The sequence below is a fragment of the Delphinapterus leucas genome, chromosome 10 (assembly GCF_059928025.1).
Source record: "Delphinapterus leucas isolate spDelLeu-1000000601 "Yukka" chromosome 10, BTC_Dleu_Yukka2, whole genome shotgun sequence".
Classification (NCBI taxonomy): domain Eukaryota; kingdom Metazoa; phylum Chordata; class Mammalia; order Artiodactyla; family Monodontidae; genus Delphinapterus; species Delphinapterus leucas.
In genome coordinates this window covers 55265760-55290716 of record NC_143138.1, presented here as the reverse complement: position 1 = coordinate 55290716, position 24957 = coordinate 55265760, and the positions used below count along the sequence as shown (strand labels likewise).

General features: G+C 38.2%; 1 protein-coding gene across 2 annotated transcripts in view; it reads right to left on the bottom strand.

The window, feature by feature from the left end:
- The window catches only part of ARPP21 (cAMP regulated phosphoprotein 21), a 116798-nt gene that overhangs the window by 87808 nt on the left and 4033 nt on the right, over positions 1–24957 (bottom strand). For both annotated transcript variants that reach the window (XM_022553908.3, XM_089919009.1), the window contains exons 4-9: positions 22257–22401; positions 20721–20799; positions 20000–20059; positions 19134–19274; positions 6523–6631; positions 4556–4657 (exon numbers count right to left, since the gene is read on the bottom strand). In XM_022553908.3, the coding sequence (XP_022409616.1) occupies positions 4556–4657; positions 6523–6631; positions 19134–19274; positions 20000–20059; positions 20721–20799; positions 22257–22401 (636 nt within the window). The remainder of the gene's footprint in view (positions 1–4555; positions 4658–6522; positions 6632–19133; positions 19275–19999; positions 20060–20720; positions 20800–22256; positions 22402–24957) is intronic.

Genomic DNA, 24957 nt, shown 5'->3' with positions numbered 1-24957 from the left:
CATTGTCTTTATTTCCTTTAGTTTGGTTTCCCTACGGGTTTGAGTCAAGTTTGAGCCAAGTCCTGGTATGTGACAAAAGTGAGATTGTGTCAGATATCCACGATGAATTTAATACTTTGTTATTTCTCATCTGTTGAGGTTGAAAAGAGGTCAATTATATTTAGGATGTTCTGGCTGGTACCGAATAACTGAGACTCAATTACTTCTTTGAAAGAGTTGATCAAAGACATGCTGACCTCTTCAGACTCATTAATCTAATAGCATTTGGGGGAAAGTGAAGCAGCCCAAAACTCTTTGAATTAAAAAATAAGTCACTTGCAAGTCAAAGATGATGTTCCCCAAAACCAATCTCCAGAGCATCTGCCTGATTTTTGTGGAAAGGTCCTAAAAAATCATCTCATCATCCATCTACCACATTTTCATAAATAAGACAAGAGACAGTTATGGGCTACAATTCAGTAACTGATGAAAATGTGTGTGTGTGTGTGTATGTGTGTGTGTGTATAAAGTAGCATTAATAACTTACAAATTTTAATAGCAGAGAAAGATAAAATTGTCACAGTAATTAAGCCCAGCATTCAGAGCTGTCAGGTATATGCATTCTCAGATGTAAATAAAGGTCTTTTTTTTTTTAAAGGAGGAAAACGTTTTTGCCGATGGCTTACAGAATTCTCTTCCACATGACACCCCCAAGCCAGGTGGTGCCTCACACCCTCACCATCAGCTCTCCCTGAAGAATCCCAGCACATGCAAAGGAGACCAAAGATGAGGTCCCCCCCGAATCCTTATTTATACATAAATACCCTTCAGAAATCACCCTACAGGCAAAACAGGTCTCTCTCAAATATATTGCTTTATCAACTTAACCTTCCTAAAAGGAACAACATTGCATAGGATTAATCATAAAACAAGTTGAAATTCTTGCCAAAGGAAACAAGAGCTATATTTCAAGTACTTCTGACAACAAAAGTACATTTATTTATTATTTGAGAACTAAATTGTTGTGTCCTCTAAATAACATTTTAGTTCCCAAATAATAGATAAATTGGTCTTATTTCAAGATACCAAAATTCTCCAACTGTATTTGAAAAACGTTTTCTAGAAAACCCTGAAGGAATCTGCATATATTGATCGTGCACCTATGTACAAAAGCACACGCGCGCACACGCGCACACACACACACACATCCTTAGAAACCAAGATACATTTGTAAAATATTCAAGAACGCTTCTAATTTTAAAACAAATCTGGATTTTGCTAAAGTGTAAATACCAGGAAGTATTTTTCTATAAATCTCTGTTGTAACTTCAAGTAGAAAAAAAAATCCTACTTAAGTGTATCGATATATGAACCTGTTTGAACTACTCCACTACTTAATAATTGGCAAAGGAAGCTGGTTATATTACCTCTGTTTTTAAATTATGAAGATGCTAAATTAAAGACCAGCTAAAAAAAAGATTAGATGCCTGTAACTTAATTTCCTTATGCTGGATTCTTTGCATTTGTTTTACAATTGAGTTAAGATACTTTAATTATTATCTTGTGAACCTCGACAATTTGGGCAGCAGTAATGATCGTTTGGGAATCTGGAATTGCATAGGTGAAGGCTCCCTAAAGGGTCCTGTCTTTATGTTACTATGTATATTCGAGAAAGTTCATATTGCTGTTATGTCCTTGAGTTTGTGTTATCCTGTTAGTACAGGGTGGCGCCCAGTGACCCCTGCCTTGTGTAGCACCTCCCACATGCACCAGGGCTGGTCTGTGTGCCAACAGAATACAGCAGAAGGGAAGGTAGGTCACTTCCAGGATCAGGTTATAAATGACTGTGGCTTCCAATTGGGATTCTTTCTTTCTCTCTCAGATCACTTGCTCTGGGGGAAGCTAGTTGCCATTCTGAAGACACCTGTCAAGTCTATGGAGAAGCCCACATCACTATGTGGGAAGTGAGATCTCCCGCTTACAGCCAGCAAAGAACTAAGGTCTGGAGATACTCGAGTGAACCTGGAAGCAGATAACCACTTCACCAAGCCTTCAGATGAGTACAGCCCCAGCTGCCAGCTTGACTGTAACCTCATGAAAAGCCCTGAGTCAGAATCACTCAGCTAAGCCACTCCCAGATTCCTGACCCATGGAAACTGTGAGAGAAGCAGATTTTTGTTTGTTTGTTTTTTAAGCTGCTGAATTTGGGAATATTAATAGCTAAAACAGAGAATACCAGTGGTATGACTGCATTGTCTCTACAAGAGCTATCAGACTAGGGAGAAAGACATTTTGTTTTCCATCTAGGAAAGCGGCTCTTAGTGGCTCATTTAAGCATCATGAAAACTTATATAAGAATATGATAAACACTACAGATCTTATCCTTAGAAAAATGCACATATGCTCATGAACATAATATTTTGCAGGTAATATCAGGGATTTTATTTGATCTCTGAAGCCCTTTATGAGTACACTCTGGGTACAGCATGCTGATTAAAAAACTACTGCCCTAGGAGATCAAGTGAAAAGCAGTGTCAGAAACAGGCAGTTTCCCACCTGAATCAGTAAAGCCAGAAGTGCTGGCCACCGGGCGTGACAGCCTATCAAAGGAGCTCATGCCTCCACTCCCATAGGGAGAAGCAACCACAGCATTGTAGAGAAGGCTGCTGAATGATTTCATGGAATAAAAAGGCTATGACAATAGCTTTGCATTTAAGCTTTCTCACATTTAAGTCTGCTTTTACTTGTTAAAAAAAGTTAATACAGCATGTGGCCATAGAGGCTTTAAACAGGAACCCTTGCCTCCAATCTTTAGCCTGGAACCCAGGTCGCTTACAAATAATCTCCTTAAGATGGATGTGAGGAAATGCAATGTGTAAAGGGAGTCACGCTGACCCCTTCTCCCTTTGACGACCTCCCTATGGACACGAGAATACACAAATGAAGTACAGCAGGGCAAGTGTCACCCCCATCATAGGCATGCATCAGTGACGTTACTTACTGTCACCTGGCTCTTGAGTGTCTGGCAATGTGGCACAGCTTTGGCAAGAAAAAAAAAAGAATAATGTTGTTTGTATATTATGTGGGTGATAAGTATTTGTTTATCAATGTAACAACTCATTCATAAACTATATGACTTGCCAGAACCAGACTAAGAGGGAAAAGGTGTGTGTGTGTGTGTGTGTGTGTGTGTGTGTGTGTGTGTGTGTAAGAGAGAGAGAGAAAGAGACAGAGAAAATAGAAAATAAACTAGCCTTCAGAAATATTTCTCTTCTTGAAGGTCATCAGACAGGAACATTCTACCTCCAGTCCACAGTTGGCATCATTATAGTATCATGACTAGAAAAGATCCTCTCATTACTGCATTCTTGTATCCAGCAAACATAAGGAAAGGTCTACCATGTGTCTTGCTGTCCTATGCACCCTCAATAATTCTGACCATAATAAAAGAATTTTCTAGAATCTTCTAGAATTGTACCTGGACATCAGCCAAATATGGCTACCTCCATCTCCTTCTCTCACACTCCTCTAATTCCCAAGCTCTGGGCCAGATTATTCAACTGAAAATTGTGTTTTAAGAAAGGCAGAGAGGATCTAGAGATCAGGGAGACTGGCTTGGGCTTAACACCTCTAGGGAGAGCAGTCCCCCTCCATGCTAGGCTGGCTTTGTAAGACATCCAGGAGCAAATCACACAGGAGGTCAGACACTCCACCTGACTTAGTAACGCCAGAGGTGTTGGCAGCAGAGAGTCTACACAAAGGTGCTCACGGCTGTACCTCTGCAGAGAGAAGAGGCCACAGCATTTTAGGAGGGTGCCAGATGAGTTCATGGAAGGGAAAGCCTATGGCAATAGCTTGTCCTTTTCATTTCATTGCATTTAAATCCAGTTTTTTTAAACCTTTTAATTTGTATTTAATTTAATTGCATTTAATTTTGGCCACACTGAGGAAAAGGATAAAAAAAAAACAAACAACCACATCTTCTTTGGGATTTGAACAATAAAAATTGTTTTCTGACTATATACTTGAAAATTGTTCACAGAACTATTCGATCTGAAAATGGGGTGGGGGGGATGAATATCACTATTTAACTTTGATATAATAAAATGTCCATACTTGCTAAATTGCAGAAAATTCTGTGTGTGTGTGTGTGTGTGTGTGTGTGTGTGTGTGTGTAAGATCAACGACTCTTCTTTCTTTTCCTGTAATTCTTTCCTGTGTACAATGTTGGTCTTAAAAAGACAACCGTGTGGTATCTGCTGGCTAATATGAACGTGAAGGGATTTCTGCAAATCTGGCAACCTCTCTCTGTACTTACAGTCTATTTCATTGACCAAAATGGTATCTCTATTTCCCCACAGGTCATACCCTAGAGAACACATGCAAACCCTCGGCCCCTCCTCCATCACTTCCCTGAAGCAGGTCCTCTTCCAGAAACACCTCTAGTTTGCTGCCCTTCGGTTTGTTCCCTGCCTCCAGCTTCCCTCGTCCCTGCCAGCTCCCTGTCTGGGGAATGAGGCTGCCTTGCTGCTGATGGAAGGACCGCACTCAAGAGGCAATGAAAACAACTACTCACATCGTGTGCAAATATTCTCTCCCTCACTCTCTGATATTCCTCTTCTCTCTCTTCAATTGATTTACTTCGTCTGTCATCTCTAAATGGATGCATTCTGTTTTGCTGAACAGAAAAAAGAAATCAGGAGGGTTATCCAAGTTGAGCTGTTGGAAATCTGCAGTTAAGAAAAACTGTCAGCTGAGAATAATAAATGTTCACTTAAGCAAATGGGGCGTGAAAAGCCTTACTCCCTCTGGTCCCTAAGGAAGCCGTGGTGGGGTATGTGTGTGGTGTGTGTGCCATGCTATGGCAGGGGATGCTTGTTACTCCTGCTTGCTCCCTTGCTGGATGCAAGTAGCATGGGAGTTTCTGGAGTGTAAGCTCCTGAATGTGCCTCAGGTATTCAGTCAGTTGGCTACGTGATGGGTCATGAGTCATGGGCTCTGTCTCCTTAGCAAACCTGTGTGATTTTGACTCTCCAAAAGGAGGCAGAATGGTGGTGAGAAAAGAGGAAGTGGCTAGTTCAAGATGGCTAAGAGAAGAAATGGCTTTGAAAACTTGGCGACCGGAGAAACAGAGCAAGGCGGTAAAGAAGGGAACAGGCAGAATGGAAGATGTGGATGCTACTTCTCTGCATCCTAACTTGTATTTTTATTCACTCAATGACTTATTCTGTGAATTGTGTCTGGGATAAAAAGAGGAACTAAATTCAAAAAGCTTGTCTGCTGATTAAGGTCGATGTCAAGAAATCTAACAATTCAAAGAACCCAGCATGAGGACTGCTGTTCTTCCCTCTGAGCCACTTCCTGTGTCTCTACCGCCCTCCCATCTTATTCCTGCCGTTCCTCCCCAAACGCCCTGCACTAACCACGTCCATCCATCCATTCAACAAACACCCACTAAGTACAGGACACGGGCACATGTTCCAGAGTCAACTCGAGCCATGGTGTGGTTTGATGGTGGTGGCAGGAAACGAGATACAAATGACGAACGGGTTTTTTTTTTTTAAAAAAGTGCGTCAGAGATGCACACACAGGCTCACAGTGACTCACTGTGGGTAATTAAAATAACAACTTGAGTGAGACGCAGATTGTCTTACCTTTCAGCATTCTAAAGCAAAGTCATTGCCAAAAAAAAAATCTATTTGATTGTCAGAGACATAAAGGGTAACTGTAATGACATTTATATGACTTTCTACTGTTCCTCTTATCATTAAAATTTTGTTTTCTTTTGCCATTTACTTAGTTTTCTTCTTAATCACCCTGGATCCCACCCCCTCCATCCATAGAAAAGTCTCTCTAGCCTTGTTGAGGTCCCATGAGTAAGGCTACTCTAGAACAATGTAATGTTTTGTCACAAGCAAAAAACACGTAAGGAGGAAGTTCTGCTCCAGTTCGTGCAAAACAAGCAGACAACTGACATGGACGATAAAACATGGGAAGGGGAAGGGGTGGGGGACTAAAACCTGAACTCAATTCTTTGTTGTGAAGACTTATTTTAGGAGAGTTTGCAAAATCCACCTGGCCTCACCATAACAAGGTTTGTTGTTTACAGCTACATCAGTTGATCAGCGGTCCGTATTGACAATCCAGCTCAATGTGTGCACAACGGAAGGATAAAGCTGTAGGGAGGGGAACGACTGCCAGAGTTACACAGACACCTGGAAATGCAACTGACAAAGCTCTTCCCATCAGCTCGGAGCCTGCGGCATCCCAACCCCCCAAGACATGCAGCAGAGCCTGCGCCAAGCACCACCCATGCAGCCCAACACAGAGCCATCGCTGAAGCAACCAGGATGTGGTGTTTTGCTACCCACTGAATGCCAAAGAGGGAGGCAGGGGGGAGGGGGGCAGGGGATTGGGGGGGACAGTCGTTTCAGAGGCAGGGGAGATTTGGGAGGGGGAGCGGGGACAACAGAATGACAAGAACATCAGGCAGCCCACCTTCAAAAACAACAACGTCAGCCACTCTCAAACTTGAGAACCAACCTGAGTGTCTTCTTTATCAATACTAGAGTTATCTCGCTTCAAGATAAACCGCTTCTGGGATTCTTCACCTTTTTCATCTTTTAAATGTTCACAAAACCTTTGCTCTGGTCTGCCAGCAAAGTAAAACATATCAATAAAAAAAGTTTTTCCCCCTGTTTAAAGTTATTTCTTAGTGTTTCCCCCCCACCCCGCACAGTGGCATTCAACTTTAAAAAAAAGTGTACACGTGGTTTTGATAGTAGAATTGCTGGCAATATACAGGTAGGTAATAATATGTCACTTCACAGGTGTTGTTTGAATACCTTTGGTTGTTTGGAATTCGGAGTCTTGTTTGCTGCATGCTGTTCACCATGGCTGAAGTTAAAAAAAAATTTTAAAGGCCTGAAAATATATAGTGTATAGATGTTTTCTATAGTTATTTTGACCTCCATCACTCCTGAATTCAATCAAGTCCCTGCCCATATTCTCAAGCAACTATACATGCTTAGAATTTGGGATTACCACATTCATTCACCAATGTCTGGAAACTAGGAGAACACTTTCTTTTATATCTTCCTATTATATCTTCCCTTTCAAGAGCCTTCTAAATCTGTAGTGAGAGAGAACCATCTATGAATTATTTCCGTCTTTCTTTAATGACAAATGCTCTGGAATCTGGCTCCAGTAGACTCTGACATCCTTGACCATGTCTTATAAATCAGTTCAGTAATAGGGGAAACTGGAGATATTTAGTTTAAACAACTTAATGTCTGATTAGCATGGGGAAAATGCTCCAAGCAGTTATACACTATTGATTAGTCAATTGATTTTTTTAAGGTCCTCTTAATCATTTTGTATTATTACAGGAAAGGGCTCCACTTCCCTGTTAATTTCCCATGGGCATCACTGCACACCAAAGAACTCAATGAATGACTTGGGCTTGGGTTCATCCCAGAGGAAGTGCTAAAATGTTCATTCCCCAGTTTAGGAGCAGTTGTAATTTACGGCTGTCATTAAAGTGTCTCTCATGTCTGACGTATTACTCCGTAAGTCCCCTGGGTTCAGTATGTATCCAGTCATTGGGAAGCCATGTGACAGCATCTATTGTTTAATATGACCAGCAATTAAGGTGACCAGTAATTAAGGGAATCACATCATTAGCTCCAAAATAAGCAAACAGCACTTTGAAAACAAAGGAGCAGTTTAACTGTATAATTCAAATCTTGATGAGAAGCATCGTCTCCTTAAACGCACATACATAAAGTATAATAATAATTGGGGAGCAGACAAAACCAGAAAACTGAAATAATACCAGTTATAGCTTCTAGAATTGTATATAATTTCTGCAAAGTGATATCATTATCTTACTCAATCCTTGCAAAAAAACTTTGATGTAGGTAAAGCAAATATTTTTTGCCTCTTTTACAGATAAAGAAACCATCCCTCGCTAAATCTTTTGACTCCAGTTTACAGATTCACCCACTAAGCCACAGGCATCAAACAGCCTATTCACATCCTTGCAGAGAAGTGATTCAGTCTCTCTCTGCTTCTGTTGTACTCAGTGGGTTGGAGGGCCTCACACCTCAGGATAAAGAACAAAAAATCTGCATCATATCATCTTCAATATCAATGTAAACGTTTTCCATCAAAATTAAGATGTAATAAAATATAGCAATCTGGAAGTGCGAATGTGATATTTTAACATCAGAACAGAGTAAATTTGCACTTTATAATGAAGAGGTCATTTACAGTAGAGAAATTAAATATATTTTGGTGGAGCACAGTCACAGGTCACTTCAATTACTTATTACGCTATAAAGTCTGACAATACTAGTGTGAATAGCTACAGGTCGCTGTAAACGAGAAAAATTCTCCAGGAGCTTTTCTTTTTTCTTTCTTTTTTTTTTTTTTAGGAGCTTTTTTAAAGCTTCCCAACATTTTCAACCACTTAGATGTTGTTATATTGTTTTCTTTCCTTTCTTCTTAATTGACATATAGTAAATGTACAATATTATATAAGTTACAGGTGTATAATACAGTGATATCCAAATTTTTTTTAAAAAAAGCTTTTTTAAAGCTTCCCAACATTTTCAAACACTTAGATGTTGTTGTATTGTTTTTTATGTAGCATGTAAAATTAGGATATTAACTTAAGTACAAACGTTGATAGTATCAATACTAATTAAGCCTCTTCTAATAGCCCCAAGTTCTGTAAACCTGATAAACTCTAGTCATTGAAATGATTTGCTGACTGCTAAATATACAGATATATTTCTTTTATTTGTTGCTAATCATCTATAAATGTTCATTTAGAAATGAAATGGTCTAAGAATGTGAACTTTTGGATTCACGAGCATAAGGTGAATTTGCTTCAGACTAAATTCTTCTTTAGGCAGAAAATCATTTAGAGTGAGATTTCAGCGTAGTAACCAGAGATAGAATGCAAGTTCCATGTGGGTAGGGACCTTGCTTTTTAAAAACTGAATCCTTAGTGCCTAGAACCATGCCTGGCATATGGGAGGCATTTGGTTGGATGAATAAATTACTCAATGTATGAATGAATGAAAATTTAGCGCAGCTGTATATAAATCACAGTAATTCAGGGACAGATCAAAGAATCACTGAGTAAGATATACAGTCACAAATGTTTATAAAACAGAACAGGAGAGAGTTTGGTTAATAGGAGCATAAATTCAAATTTAGAGGGACTTCCCTGGTGGTCCAGTGGTAAAGAATCCGCCTTACGATGTAGGGGACGCGGGTTTGATCCCTGGTCTGGGAACTAAGATCCAACATGCCGTGGGGCAACTAAACCCGCGCGCCACAACTACTGAGCTCCCGCGGCTCAACTAGAGCCCCCGTGCTGCAAACTACAGAGCCCGCATGCTCTGGAACCCGCATGCCACAACTACAGAGCCCACGTACCCTGGAGCCTGCCCGCCACAACTAGACAGAGAAAACCCGCCTGCCACAACTAGGGAGAGGCCCTCATGCCGCAACGAAAGATCCCGCATGTCTCAATGCAGATCCCGCGTGCCACAACTAAGACCCGATGCAGCCCAAAATAAATAAATTATAAATCTTAAAAAAAAATTTAGACCATTAGGAACATCTTTAAAAATCAGATTTATGTTTGGCTTCAAGTCAATTGTGTTATTAAAGAAAAGCTTTTCACATTTGAGGATATCTTGGGAAAAGAGGTGGACATGGGAATTTTAGCTTTTCTAGTTTGGGAACTTCACAGTTAAAATGTCATTATAGTTACGAGAGAGCTATTCAACCATTATTTTTGAAATGTCATCTGCGTTTCTTCATAGTGCTGATTTTCTTTTTTTCATAGCAGGAAAAATACATCCATCACATAAGCAAGAGTAGTCAAAGGAGCTTGTTTGAATCAATAATGGAAATATTATTTAGGACAACAATATTTGTTACTCTGATATAAATTATGCAAACTGCATCTTGCACGACTGCTTTTCAAGTATTTTGTTTAAATTTGTTTTCAAACATTAGAAACTAAAAGTCCAAGTTACTAATCCCTTCTTGATTCTCCAAAAATATTTTGAAAGGTTAGAAAGTAACCATTTGAAGTTTGCATAAAAGGAATAAAATAAACCTAATAAGATTTTTCCAGGTTGATTTTATAGAGAATTACCTAGAGGTAAGGAGTAATTTTAGGTTTAAACTCACGCAGGCTATAGTTTATTACTGAAGTATTATATGTGATTACACTAAAAATTACTGGTAATGCACCATTATATTAGCGCTTTTAAAAATCTTTTTTACCACTACTTTAACATTATAGCAATATTATTTCTTAGCCATAAAATGAATGGAACTAAAGTAAATATATCATGGACCTTTATTTAAAATGGTAATCAATTATTTTTAATGTATCAAGATGTAACTCTAAGAAAAACTCCTCAAGGCTTCAAAAGGTCAAGGTATTTATTAAATTAATGATAACTAGAGTTTACTATGTATCTCATGGCCATGCATTATACATGCCTACATTTTTTTTTCCTGGAACATTTCAGTCCATGAGTTATTATTTTTAGCTGTCTCTTTATCATTATCAAAAAGCAGAGAAAACAAATTTAATGTTTCTTCTTTTTTATCAAAATTTATTTATTTTATTTTATTTATTTATTTTTGGCTGTGTTGAGTCCTCATTGCTGTGTGCGGGCTTTCTCTAGTTGTGGCAAGCGGAGGCTACTCTTCCTTGTGGTGCATGGGTTCCTCATTGTGGTGGCTTCTCTTGTTGCAGAGCACAGGCTCTAGGCGTGCGGGCTTCAGTAGTTGTGGCACGTGGGCTCAGTGGTTGTGGCTCACGGGCTCTAGAGCACAGGCTCAGTAGTTGTGGTGCATGGGCTCAGTAGTTGTGGCTCGCAGGCTCTAGAGTGCAGGCTCAGTAGTTGTGGTGCACGGGCTTAGTTGCTCCGTGGCGTGTGGGATCTTCCCGGACCAGGGATCGAACCTGTGTTCCCTGCATTGGCAGGTGGGTTATTAACTGCTGCGCCACCAGGGAAGTTCCTAATGTTTCTTCTTGATTAAAAAAAAAATAGTTTCCTCTTCTTAAGTTTTTTAAAAAAGTGTTTTCCCACAATTCATAGCAGGTGTCTACTGTGACACTCATTGATCACGTGTGGTGAGCAGTACTGGCATTTCCATTCTGTCTCGGCATCCCCAGTCAAACCTTTCAAAAGTTAGAACTAACTCTTCATTGTTCCTTATTAGACAGAGCTCATGAATTGACAGGCAGTATGGCTGAGTGAAATACTGTGTAAGACCATCAAACTCTATCTTCTCGTCAATTGATTCCAATTTTAGTTAGATTTCTTTCACCTGAACCTTAAAAAAAGATGAGGATGCTTTATTATTTTTAAAAAATCTTTTTGATCTAGAAGTATTTTCAGTGGTTTACTCTCACTGCCATTTGGTTTCCATTTCTTGAAACCAAATGTATTACTTCTCATCCAAATAGTTCAGTTTAATCCCCGCCCCTCACATACGCACAAATGAAGAATTCAATTCTGCTAAATGCGGAGGAGCACAAAGGGACATCTTTGAATTTCATACTGAATAATGGAAAGATGGTCATCAATATGCATGAAAGGTTGCTGTGCACAGCAGGGTGAAATACTTTGATGTCAAAGACATTCGTCAAAAATATTTTAATAGTCAAACATATTACAGAAGTCTGAGTGGCCCTGTTCCCTTAACACGTGGAAATATTCAATTACGATACTGACAACTGATATCTCTTATTTAAAAAAGAAAGTCCTATGTTCTTTACATATTTCATGATTTCCACTTCCACCTTATCATTCTATACCATTTTATTCTCTTTTAAATGAGACTACGCCTTAAAAATTCAGCATTCTAGCATTTAAGTTTGGAAACCAAACATCTTCAACCAACAGACTACAACTTCTCTTTCTACTCTATGCCCCAATTCCACCTTTCCTGAAGTCATGGTGACACACTCACGGCCTCTCCACTAGCAGAAATCTTTTTTTTTTTTTTGGTCATTTGTATATGTTCTCTGTTGAAATTTCAGTTCATTCTATTGACCATTTTTATTTTTTGAATTTTATTTATTTTTTATACAGCAGGTTCTTATTAGTTATCTATTTCATACATATTAGTGTGTATATGTCAATCCCAATCTCCCAATTCATCCCACCACCACCACCTTTCCCCCACCACTTTCCCCCCTTGGCGTCCATACATTTGTTCTCTAGAAATCTTAAGATTAATAAGACACAGGAAATACACCAGAAGATTCATCATACACAACCAGGCTCTGGCCTTCAAGTATGCCCTACAACTTCCCCCAGGGAGAGTGCTAATGTGACTGCTCCTACTAAAGGTAGATCTAGAAGCAACAAAGCGAGTCTGCAGAAACTGGGCCTAATTCTGCTCCCTATAGGAGGCCAAGGTGCTGATGGAAGGAACCAAATCACTGTAATCTGGCTCCCTCCAAACTACTCTACATATAGGAAAAGACTATATGTAGTATTTATGTGTATAGTGAACCTCCCTCTAAACTGTCCCAAACTGTATAATACAGATAATGTCTTTACACATTTATACACACAGGCTTGCACTTACACACCATGTAAACCTCAGTCTTGGCTGAGTGGCAGTAGCCGTGGATTTCAGTCTTGATCTTCTGTGAAGTGACCAGGTAAGATCAAGACACGAACCTCAGTTTTCTCTTCTGTAAAACAGTCTAGCTTTATCTACCTAGAATGTTGTGAGCTAGACAGATAGTTAGATAGATATACAGATATTTGGAAAGTATTATTACTGCATGGGAAAGCTCTTTTTAAAAAAAAGTTATATTAAGGATATTAACATTATAGAAGGTACGTGCATGTTTCATTTCCAAAATGAAACAGTAAATTATATGTTCAACACTCAAAGGCCCATAAATAATTTCAAGTTGTGAAAGGAACACAGCACACTTATTTTCTGTCCTCACAATGTATGTCTGTCTATCTACAGACACATGTTCTCTGAGGTATTTGAGAATAATAATATGAGAAAATATATTTTGAGAGACATGATGCAGAGTTTGACCAATGTTAATAAATAAATGTCTGAACTTTGAGCTGGACTATTGTTTAAAGAACTCGGTTGTCTGTTCAGTAAATAAAATCCCACGGTTTTCCTGAAAGTGATTCTTAGTTAGGTTTCTGACCTTTGGCTTAATTAAGGTCAGATGATTTTTCAATGCTATTCCTATAAAAAGTGCAGAGTAAATTTGTCCTGTTTAGAAATGACGGGATGCCAACCAACCGCTCACAGATTTCCAAGAGGCACTTGAAGTGATGCTTAGTCCTCTTCAGAGGGTTAGTAAGCAAGCGTCATATCAGGATGCTGCTCAGTTTATTCCTGGTGCCACTCACATTCCGAGACAAAGGAAAAGAAATACAACAGACGTGGGAGGAAAAGTATGGGTTTTTTTGGTTTGTTCTGCTATAAATGCACTCCATCACCTGCAGGGAGTGAGTGCTTAAGGGTCAAGAACCGATGACTCCCATCTTCAACCTGAGTCCCTTCAGGAAACTAAGCAGAACAGATGTCCACTGACCCTGCTGTGCTGCTGGCCACTCCTCTCTGGTCTGCCCCCTGAGAAGGGGGCAGTACCCCAGTCCTTTTCATAGGGCAGTCATCACCCATCACCTCAGGGATTCTTAGCAAAGTCAACTGGGCTCAACTGCTTCACTCAGAGAGAGGCTTTGCTTAGCACCAGAACAAGTTTCATGGTTCTTGTGATTTACCTAATAGCCAGCTCAGTGAATCATCCTTTCTGCAACAAACAAGCAAACTACCACAGTCACCATACGCCGCTCATCACTCCAGGCCAATACCCACGTCCACACCTCTCAGGAGTTGGGACCTTGTGCTCTTGAGCACTGGACTCTTAAGGTGTCACCCCCAACCTCTGCCTTTGAGCCACTATTCTTGTTTCATGGGTGCAGGGGCCTGTATCCTCTTTCCGCAGTAGATCTGCCATTTCCTTTCCTTGCTTTGCACTCTTAAGAGTAGGGGATGGGAGGCAATGACAGTGGGTGGATGTGAAAGACAAAAGAAAAAAATATTCAAGAGATGACAACATTTTAACATGAAAATTATCTGGAGCTAGTTAAATGGTTACTCTGACATATGCAAAGACATTCAGATACACGTGGGATTTTCTCTGCCTATGACTGATCTTGGCCCTTTGGAAAATACTAGTCAAAGTAGATGGTTTCTCGTCTCCATATGATACACCCTGAGCATACATCTTTTCTCTAAGAAGGAGAAAATGGGGGGGGGGCGGGTAAATATTATCTAATAAGAGAACAATGAGCTGCTTTGGGCTAAACACGTAGGAAAATAAGCAAAAGAGAAAAAGTGAAGATCAGAGAGAGAAACAAAGAGAAGAATAAAGCTTCTCATAAAGAAAATAGACCCATATATTTGTAACATTTAAATATTTTTAAAAAAGCACTATTCATCTTTTAGCCTCAATCCTCAATACTTATCAAAAAAGTAACATGATGGAGAGTGAATACATTCTAAATATCACTTGCACTACCAAACTGCACAGACCCTAGTACCTCTGCCCCAGATTTCCAAGGGGCTCATTTGGTGTCACCACCTAATCTGACAGTTAACAAAGAATGTCAACAGAAAAAATTTAAAAGTGCTAGAGAGTGAAACATATTTCTAGCAATAAACGGGGGAAAGAGAGCCCAACAAAAGCTGAAAAAAAAAAAAAAAAAAAACCACGTAGTGAGCCTCAGCTCAAAAACTCTGTTATTTCAACAAAAAGCAGTCAATTCTAATGAGAGGCATCCCCAACCATTCAGATCCAACTCGTGTAACAACAGATGTGCTGGATGGCTGTAGGTGACATACACTCACCTGGTTCTCACCCTGGCTAGCCCTGAGAATCAACAAGAATGCAGTGGTGCCAGGCTAAGGTGACTTTCCTTTGCTAAAGTCTCTAAAGTGCATCAGTTCACTCAGAAGAAGGCACCTTTTTGGAACGTATCCCAAATGAACATGATTCTTATTTTCTACTCTCTCAGGACTACTACATCCTTAACCCCATGCTCCTGTGGCTATGACATGAAAACATGCATTTGGACAATTGAATTGCTTGGAGCAGTAATTTTGTATTAACACAATGGATACATTTATCTCCTGTACCGACATTATCCATAAGAGTAGCTTTTTCATTCTTGAAAACACAGATCGAAATGGAGTATAGGAAGTTTCCACTGGATGGCTATCACCCCCTACCAAATACGGCATCTTTTTCTCCCCAAATATCACATCTTGTAGCAGTGATAAATACAGAAAATCTGGCAAGAACTATCATTTTATAGGAAGTCTCTGTTATTTATTGACCCCGCTGAGTTAATCTTCAAAAAGATCTTCTCCCTCAATCATTGTTTCTTATCAGACAACAAAAGACTTAAGAGTTGAAAATCCCAACCAATCCCGGAGAGCGTGAGGGTTTTGCCCAAGATGTTTTGGACGTTTTTACTTTAAAGAGAGTTAGATTATTTAAGAAAATTGTTCTCAGCATTAGACACACTGGTTTAGACCCCAGCCACGCTGAGCACTGCTTCTCTGTAAGTCCAAAATTGAACTTGAGCTTGTGCTTAATGTTCTTCTTCTGTAAAATGAACCTCTAATGACTTATGTTATATGTTGTTAATATTAAATGAAATAATATACATTAAATAAGAGGTAAAGTACCCAGTGCAACTGAACGAACATTAGGTAATGTTCGTATAAGAGATTATACCACTTAACTAACTGAGAAGTCTGAGATAAGTTTTTTCCATCATGAAAGGATGGATGTATTATATCTGAAGACATTAGAGAAAATACTAGAAGTGAGTGTGGTACACACACGTGTATGTATTATCCTCATAGTCTGCTGTCGTGACTTAAATATTTTGAACTTCAGGTGAAACTATTTTCTCTCCATGCAAAACTTAATATTTTCAAGTCACATTCTATAATTACTTGAACTGCTGACAATCTAGAAAAACAGGGATTCTGGAAATAAATCCCAGCCAATATCTAGCTGATATGCATCCACGCCAGAGGAACACCTTATATGCCAGCTCAGTGTCATTGAAAAAGAAAAATTAAAAGTTAAATAAGAAAGTGTTTTCTCTCCCTCAGCCCTCTGGTTCATTTTTGTATCTTCCATCCACGTTTTTCTGCATTTCTCCCAAGCTGCAGTGCCATTTAAAATATGCATTTGTAATGTATTTGCTTCAGAATAGCATAAAACTGTACACATTGAAAAGGTATTCCTAAAACACAAAACCCACAAGGAACCATCTGAGGAATTTCCATCTCAGCCTCCCTCCTTTATAGAAATGGAAACATTTTCATCTAATAATATATCTAAATCAATACGGTCCCCACGACCATCACATGCCAATTGCGCTGATGGCACAACTCCTGAAATTTTCAAAGAAACGCAAGACACCTAGAACTTGAAGAGGTGTTCCCTTTCCAACTTCAACTCCATGAGAACATGGCAACAGACTTCAAACATCAAATGTATCATTTCCCACAGAACAATATTTATTTCTCCTTTGCTGAAACTGCCCAAAGTGATTCAGGTCCTGGAAATGTGACTTGTTAAGGACATTTGTAAAAGGACATTTAATTCTTCCTTTTCTCTTGTCCTAAAAGATATTAACTTCCCCCAACCCCATCTCAACCCCGGCAAGAGCCACTCAAATCGAGGACGGTCAGAAAGGCAGCGGGAATAGGACAGTAGGCCTTGACAACTGTGGATGAAGGACTATTAAGCTCAGCTCTTCAGAAAATACCTTGATTGTCCATGACATACGGTCATTTCTTTTTGTTTAGGACTCACAGAGTGAGGATCAAGAGCAGGAACCAGGCAAAATGTCTAGCAGCCTGGGCATTTTGTTGTAGCAGCAACACCTAAAGGTGTACGCTGCATAAACTCTCCTTCTGCTCTTCTTGGAGGCATGAACACATGGGGTCTATTGGAAACTGGCCATTTAAAAAAAAAAAAAAGAAAAAGAAAATCTAGTGCTCTTTTGGAAGTGAAGAAGTCTGATATTATGATAATATGATGCTCATTGGCAGAAAATAAAAGGTTTAAGGGACAAATTATGTCGTTTAGTGGTATATGGAAACTTGCAAGAATCATAAGGATTTCGAGAAGAGCTGACCAATAGAACTTTCTGAAGAAATGGGAATGTTCTATATATGCTCTAACAGGTGCACTTGAAATGTGGCTAGCCTGACTGAGGAACTGAATCTTAATGCTCAAATTTTATTTAACTTTAATTAATTTAAAATGTAAATAGTCATACATAAGTAGTGACTACTACATCGAACTGAGCAAGTTCAGAGTCATCACTCAGAGTTTACTGAGAGCCTTTATACACTGGTTTATTTTCTCAAAAACTGTTATACAAGGAAACAGGTCTCAAACATGTGTATTAATATTTATGACTATGCGATTGCAAAATCACAGTGAATTAAACATAAATGCACTATCTCTACTCGTTGAAACTGTACCAATCTACTTGACCTATGGGTTTTTTCCATGTCTGTTATGGCCTTACAGAGAAAGAGGTGAAATTAGAAGGAAAGAGTCACTTGCTTGCCTATTTTGCAATCAGTGTGTCCCTGCATTAGTATCAGAACGTCATAAGAAAAACCAGAATGGAGAGTGAAAAACAACAGCAACAACCAGGAGTATCTGATGGAGAGGGAAGATGTAAAGGATTAAAGGACAGTAATCTTTCATTCCTACTACTGTTCAGAATAGGAGGTCCACGTGCCAACAATCAGATAAAGTGGAAAGCTAATACATTTTAAGATGTATTTTGCCAGCACAGTAGAATGCAACCACAGGACCCAAGAATTCTGAAGCTCCAAGGGCCTTTAAACATTATCCGTTTCAAACTCTCCTGCAGGTAAATAAGTAATTTGAAGCCCAGAGAAGTGAAGTGTTCAGTGTTCCTGAGATAATAGCCAACCTCAGTCCCAGATCTCCTAGTCTGAGCTCTCTCCACGATGACTTTCACTCTCATTCTGCTGAACACAGACTGAGTCTTGAGCAGAGAAAGAGCCTCATCTCCATCCCAACAAGTCCCAACCTCCAGTGAGTAGAAAATAATGTTTTAACCATGCTGCTGTGCTTGATACAAAAGTTCCCTTCACCAACACGGCATTCCTAAAAACCACGCAGTTTACACAATTTACCAAACACTGTGAAAAAAGAAATTATAATACACAGATGTCTTAAGAGAATGCTTTATATAGGGACAGTTTTTGAGTTTAATGTGTATTTTTGTTATGAAGGTGGTTTGTGCTGTACTTAAAGGAGACATGAGTTCAAGAGAGACAGTTCCAAATTACCAAAGCAAATGACTGTTCATCTTATGCTTTTTGGTGACTCAGTGGCACCATGAAAAGTCATTAAGATAGAAGCAAACAATTACTGAAAGGAGCAAAACCAAACAAGCAACCTCCTTTTAGATCTAGAACTTACATATTAGCCAGCTCAAAAACTCTCATTTTACAGGTGAAAAAACTGAGATGGCAGATTTTAAATGACTTGTTTCAAGTCACACAGCTAGTAAGTAAAAGAACTGGGTCTTAGAGGCAGGACTTTTGTCTCCAGGTTTGGAATTTTTTGTTATTCTAAAAACCACACTAAGATCGATGTCTATAAAACAGAAAAACAAAGAAAAGGACAATTATCCTATGTATGTCATTATTGTTTTAAAATGTCTGTCATTTTTCATTGGAGGTATATTTGACATAACACGTTCCATGTTTTGTATGTAATCACAGGGATTACTGATGGAAGGAAGAAAATTGCGTTTCACGAGTTATGTAAAAGATCAGGCAATAAATACACAGTACGGCCTAAATTTTATCGACTTTCCTGGTCCTCAGACAATCTTCTACAGATAAATGCCACTACTGCTGATAAGAGCAAGAGATAAATAACACTGCACATTTTAAATGCCATGTACTTTGAATTTTATACTGTGCTCTTATAAATGAATCCACAAGAGAAAAAGCAAATGCTAAATAAATACAGTGGTGGGGCTTACATTCTTGTGTTGCTGGTTTTGTTGATGATGACAGATTTCCCTGTTTGATCCACGTTGTGATCCAACCCAAAGTAAGCGGCCACTCGATGGACAAGCATCCTCTGATAGGACGACATCTGAGGAAACTTTTTATAATGATTACTGGAAAGGAATACAAGAAACAGCAGAATCAGCATATTCGTTTCTGGCCTGTAGTACATTTTAGAGGCACACAAACAAAACCATTTCTTTTTCATCCAAACCATTAAGCTTATTTCATTTCTGGCATCACGTGAGGTCCTCATTTCCAGACACATTTTCCACTTACAGATGTATTGATTAAGTTACAATAAGTGTTTTTGTTTTATAGTTGCACATTTCTCAGACCACAGAGAACTTAATGTCCACTGGAAAGTGTTCTGTTTTGGTCCAGGATACCTTATCAACAGAGCCAGGCACAGGACAAATGACATGACATAATACGGGACTGCAGATGCCTATCTGGAGATATGTCATTACATGGTTGACACTGAAAGCAGTACAATTATTTCCAGGCATAACTGACTACAGCCAGCTGGTGCCCATTAAAAAACTATAATAAAAATGAAAAGGGTCGCTTCTTGTTACTGCTACTCTATGCTAATCAGTGGCCCCCTGTTTATAGCCATTTTGTCAGGAATTTAACAAGCAGGAGCACACACGGTCCAAGCAACAATTCCCATCAGCACATCGCTCCTAACTCCAATAGCATCTCTGTTTAATGAGTCAGCAAACACATTAAATAATGTTTTATCTATCCCTAAAAATCTTTCCAGAATGAATAATTAAACCCAAATACCAAACTAAGACATATCAGATTAATTAACCGGCATTGCAATTTAACATACTTGTTGTCACCAATGAAATCAATAATTTCCTGCTCCATTTTCAAGAGTATCATCCTGTCTCTGCAAAATAAATGTTAAAATGAAAAGGCTTTATGTACTTTCCATTCCCAAAGACTTAACAATTTCATTTATATGTATGGAAAAGATTGTTTAAATCTATGTGGCTACAAATCAGTATCTAACTCTTCTCTGGAATATGCTGTCCAAATACCTGTAATTCCATTCTGTTTAAGATTATTTCTCATCTCATTTGTTAAGTATTTTGTAATATTGAAACTCCTGTAGTTTTTAATATTAATTAAGGCATGCAAGGTATTAGGCCCATAAAACACATCAAGTAAATTTTAAATTGATAGGAAACTGGAACAAAGCTAAGCCTAAGTAGTTGGTTCTATAGCTGTACTGATGCATATTTGGTTTATTTGACATTGATTCTCATCCTCTATTTTTTCCCCTTAATCAGTATCTCTTTGTGACCAGAAAAGCAGAACTTGTAAACTGTAATTTATTCATTGGCTAAGTACCCAGGAATTAAGACTATTTATAAACAGTACACATGCAAACTATTTGCAGAAAAAAGAAAATACAAGAGACAGTTTAAGACATCAGAGAAGAAGCCTGCCTTTTACAACTCTCTTCTTAGAAGTGTTTGGATTAATGAGTTTGATTGTAATATTCTACTTGACTCTTCTAGAAATGAGAGGTTTACTTAATAATTTACCTGGAATTATTCTTTAATGTGTTAATCAGAAACTCGTGTAAGTCTATGCCTGTAGAATCCGTATATTCTTGGCTGCAATCTGAAACAAATAGCAGGATGGAGTTGTCAGAAAGGCCGATGGGGAGGTGGGGTGGAAAAGGTTTTCCCAACCTTTCCCGATCCCTTTTGCTCAGGTAAACTTTAGGTGAAGCTATTGGTGTGAAAGATACATGTTACAAAACTAGCAACCTGGTAATATTACATCAGGATGAAAATTAGATTCGGGGATTGAGAACACCCAGTAAATTCCCAGTGTGGAAAGACCCAACTGTCATAGGAGAGGAAGTGGGCACAGTCTGGGTGGGTGGGTGGAGTCAAATGTCATGTGTTCATTCTGTGCTGTCAATCAGCAAGGGCACGACCTCACCGTGACAGTGAGGGGTACTCCCAAACCACAGAGAGAGCTCTCAAGAGTTTGAGATACCATGGAACTCTCTTTCTCTTAAAACAGAGAAGGCAAAAACTGAAAGTTCTGTTATAAGACTGTCTAAATAATAATCAATACAAAGTATAGGAGGGCACTAAATATTTCCAAGTCTTTCAAGTCTTTTGATGCTGGCTAAAGCTTAATTTCTAAAGCCATCTTAGGAAGCTGTACTTCTTTACTCTTGGATACACCTTGGTTTTAGATATTCAGCAGCAGAGATAATCATTATAGGCAGATATGTGGTTATAGAGCATAATATGAGAAGTAGTTGTCATTTCTCAGCTGATCAGATGCCCTATGCTCCCTCAGTTATTTTTTAAAAAAATAGTCTACTGCCAAGCTATTTATTCATGGTATTCTTCATTTCAACTTAGTTTTGTTTTTCTCTCGCTCTCTTTTTTTGGTTTTAGTTTTGTATAATTATACATAAGGCAACAATTTGAAAAGCCCGGATTGTAGATTTGGGGTTTTAGAAGGAATAACTTTTGGGGAAGAATTTTTATTGAAGTAGAAGTGTGTATATTTTAAATGAGACATTATGGAGCAGTATATGGGTTGCAGAGACCAAATTCATCTGTGCCAGATAAAATGTTAATATGTGTTCCATTGACATTGGTATATACATCTGTGCTTTGGGGATAACAACACTTACCACTTATCGACTGAGAATTGCTAATCCACTATCTGTTTTTTAAGATAAACATGAAAGTTAAGATATAAAACTGGGTACTATTACTGATCATCAATTCGAGTTAACTGCACTAATAAACCTGAATTAAGAACATATTTATATTCACTCCCTTGTACAAACTTCTCATTGAAAATAGGATATCCAAACGAATATCCAAAGAAATATGTGATCCTAAAAGTAACCTTTCTAGATACACAAAAATGACACCATGAACAGAAAAAAAAAATCAAGGTCACATCACCTTTTACACACACACACACGTACACATATAAAATTATATGCAGAATTTGGTGGGAGGTGACATGTGTGTAAAATCTATAATGTATTCTGTGACTATTTATGCGTCCAAATTAAGTTAAGGAAACATTTTCACATTCACCTTTTGATAACATTCTGATCTTGGGTTTTTCACAGGTTTTATCTTTGTTTTTATCCTTTTCTTTTTCTCTTTCAGAGTCATCTTTCCTAGATTTATCATCCTCTTGCAGGCTGGGAAAACTGGAAAGCTGTAAATGAATTGATTCCTGTTGGGGAAAAAATATAATAATTTAGGGCCAGATTTAAGAATCTCTGTCTGGTTTCCATTTTGCATAGAGATTATTAAGAACAGGAAAATGAAAGCCAGGTGCAGATTTTTTTTTTTCTTAAATGGTAAAAAATTAAACCTGTCAGAAAAATAATTGCCCTTTAAGGTGAATTAAACTTCAGAAGTCAATGGAAGGTCATGAGAAGTATATAGTACTAAAACTTTGCCTCATGAATATTAACCATAAGCAAGTTAAACTTCCGTAGATAACAACACTGATTTTCTCTACAGGTTTATTTTTAAACACCTAGGAAAAATTTTCTTTATCAATAAGCTTGCATCACAGCTCCTGTCATGTCTCAAAAAAAAAAAAAAAAACGAAAAAAAGAGGCTTCTGCAGTTCTTTTCTATAATTCCTTGTAAGGAAAAATTGGCACAAACACAGACAGACAGATACTATGAATCATAATTACAGAAAAAACAGACATAAATAAAGGCCATGACAGCCAATTTACAATTAAAAATCTGCTTTAGAACCATATCAATAATGATTTCTATCACTATGAAAACTCAAGATATAGAATTGCAGGAATCCTAGGTATGGGTTATTACCATACATTGTTTACAAAGGCTATTAATAAATCATCGTAATATATGGTTACAATAAGCACTGCCTTTTAGAAAAGGTAGAAAATAGGACTATATTTTCCATCAGTTATACATAAATATTTAATATTATTTTAATTCTAGCATCAGTTAATCCTTTCCAAGATGTAAGATTCTCTTGAACTGATGCTTGGTTGACCATTTACAGTATTGGGACTGGATCCACTTTTATATTTATTGATTTTTCACTGAAAACAGATCATTTTGTATTAACTCATATATCAGCCATTTGGTTGATAGTATGTTCACTGTTTTGAAGAAGAATGAGCCAAATTATGTTTTTCAGTTTTATGAAAAAACTACACTATGATTAAAACTATGACAAATGAGCCAACATTAAGCCCACTGGCTCTTATGTAAGAGATGATTTGATGGGAAAGCTTTCTTCTACTAGCGACATTAACATTTATGACGTAGGAAAAAAATATTCCCAATGACTAATAGTGTTTCTCACTGATAGCTAAACTAATGCTCCTCTACATGTGACTAAACTATGCCTCTACATCCTCAAATTACGGTCAATCTGGGATTCTTAATGGTTCTTGGTAAATCTAGCTAATCTAACAAGCAGAAAACAAAAATCCTCCAAAGCCAAATTTCTTTTTTGGGAGAGGCTCCATTGTGTATTCCAGGCTGGAATAAAAAGTCACCATGTTTGGAAAGATGCATGATACAGAGGATGAAATAAAACACCTTCTCATGGTAAATATTTATCTTAGCCGGGTTTCCTGATATCCACATGTTTATCCTCGGGATGGACATATACAAATTATGTAAAATGGAGTGTAATTTGATTGTAAGGTCTTTTATCACCGGACTTGGGACAGAAATGTCTCAGTCTGTAAAGATTCAGGCAGACTTCGGGGTTACGGTTTGCTTCCACTTGTTAAGGAAACAGCTGGAACATTTCTGGCTCTGAGTGGGGAAGAATCGATTCGACAGTGGATCAGGGGAAAAAAGTGATGGTACCAGGCCATGGCAGTGGTCTCATTGCTTCTTCAAAACCGATTGAACCATCCAGCCTCGGTAAGTTTGAATCTAAAATCAAAGAGGCTTGGAAATATAAATGTAAGAGCACAGGCTAAAGGACATCATTTACCAAAAATATGTACAAACTCATGCTGTGTGTTGACAAATACCATACTCAGAAACATACCTGTCTTTTCTACACATTCTGGTGTTGAAAGAACACACAAAAGTGCTATAGAGTTGGTAAAAAACAATCTGTTCTTTTTTAATATTTTTATTGATATGCTCAATAATAAAATACAAGTATTAATAAATACATCGGTACAGGATAAGTTTATATCCAACAACAGGAAAAGAATGATTCAAGTTGCAGTAATACACTGATAGGTAAATAGTATAACATTAGAAAAGCAAAACTCCTTTAACTTAAGGACAGGCTGAACCATCAGCTATGGGTCTGAGATCAAGTAATACAGGTAGCAAGAGTTTTTCCCACGCAGGAAAATGAAGGCAGTTTTCCAAATACTGTGAATATACAAACATTGGGGAAGCAATACAATCCGTATACTGTATACTTCGGCCAGTGTTCTCAGGGATTCAGTTCCCACATTTTGTTTAAGTGCCGGTAGTACCTAATGAAGGCATTGCATTCAAGCTCAAAGGTCTGCTTCTTTATTTTCTAAAAAAAGTAGCACGGCCACTCGCTTATTTGTGTGTCTATCAGCCCCCTGCTTCCACCACACCTCAGCCAGTCCAAAGAGAGGCTTGCAAGCTCTAATTTCTACAAAGCTAGTCTTAGTTACTCAGCTTGGAACCAGCAGGAACAAAGCACCGTTTGCCTCTTATTTCTCTGCACCAATTGTATGGAGAACCTAGACTTAGGTCCAGGATGGGCACAATGATACAGATGATCTCTTAA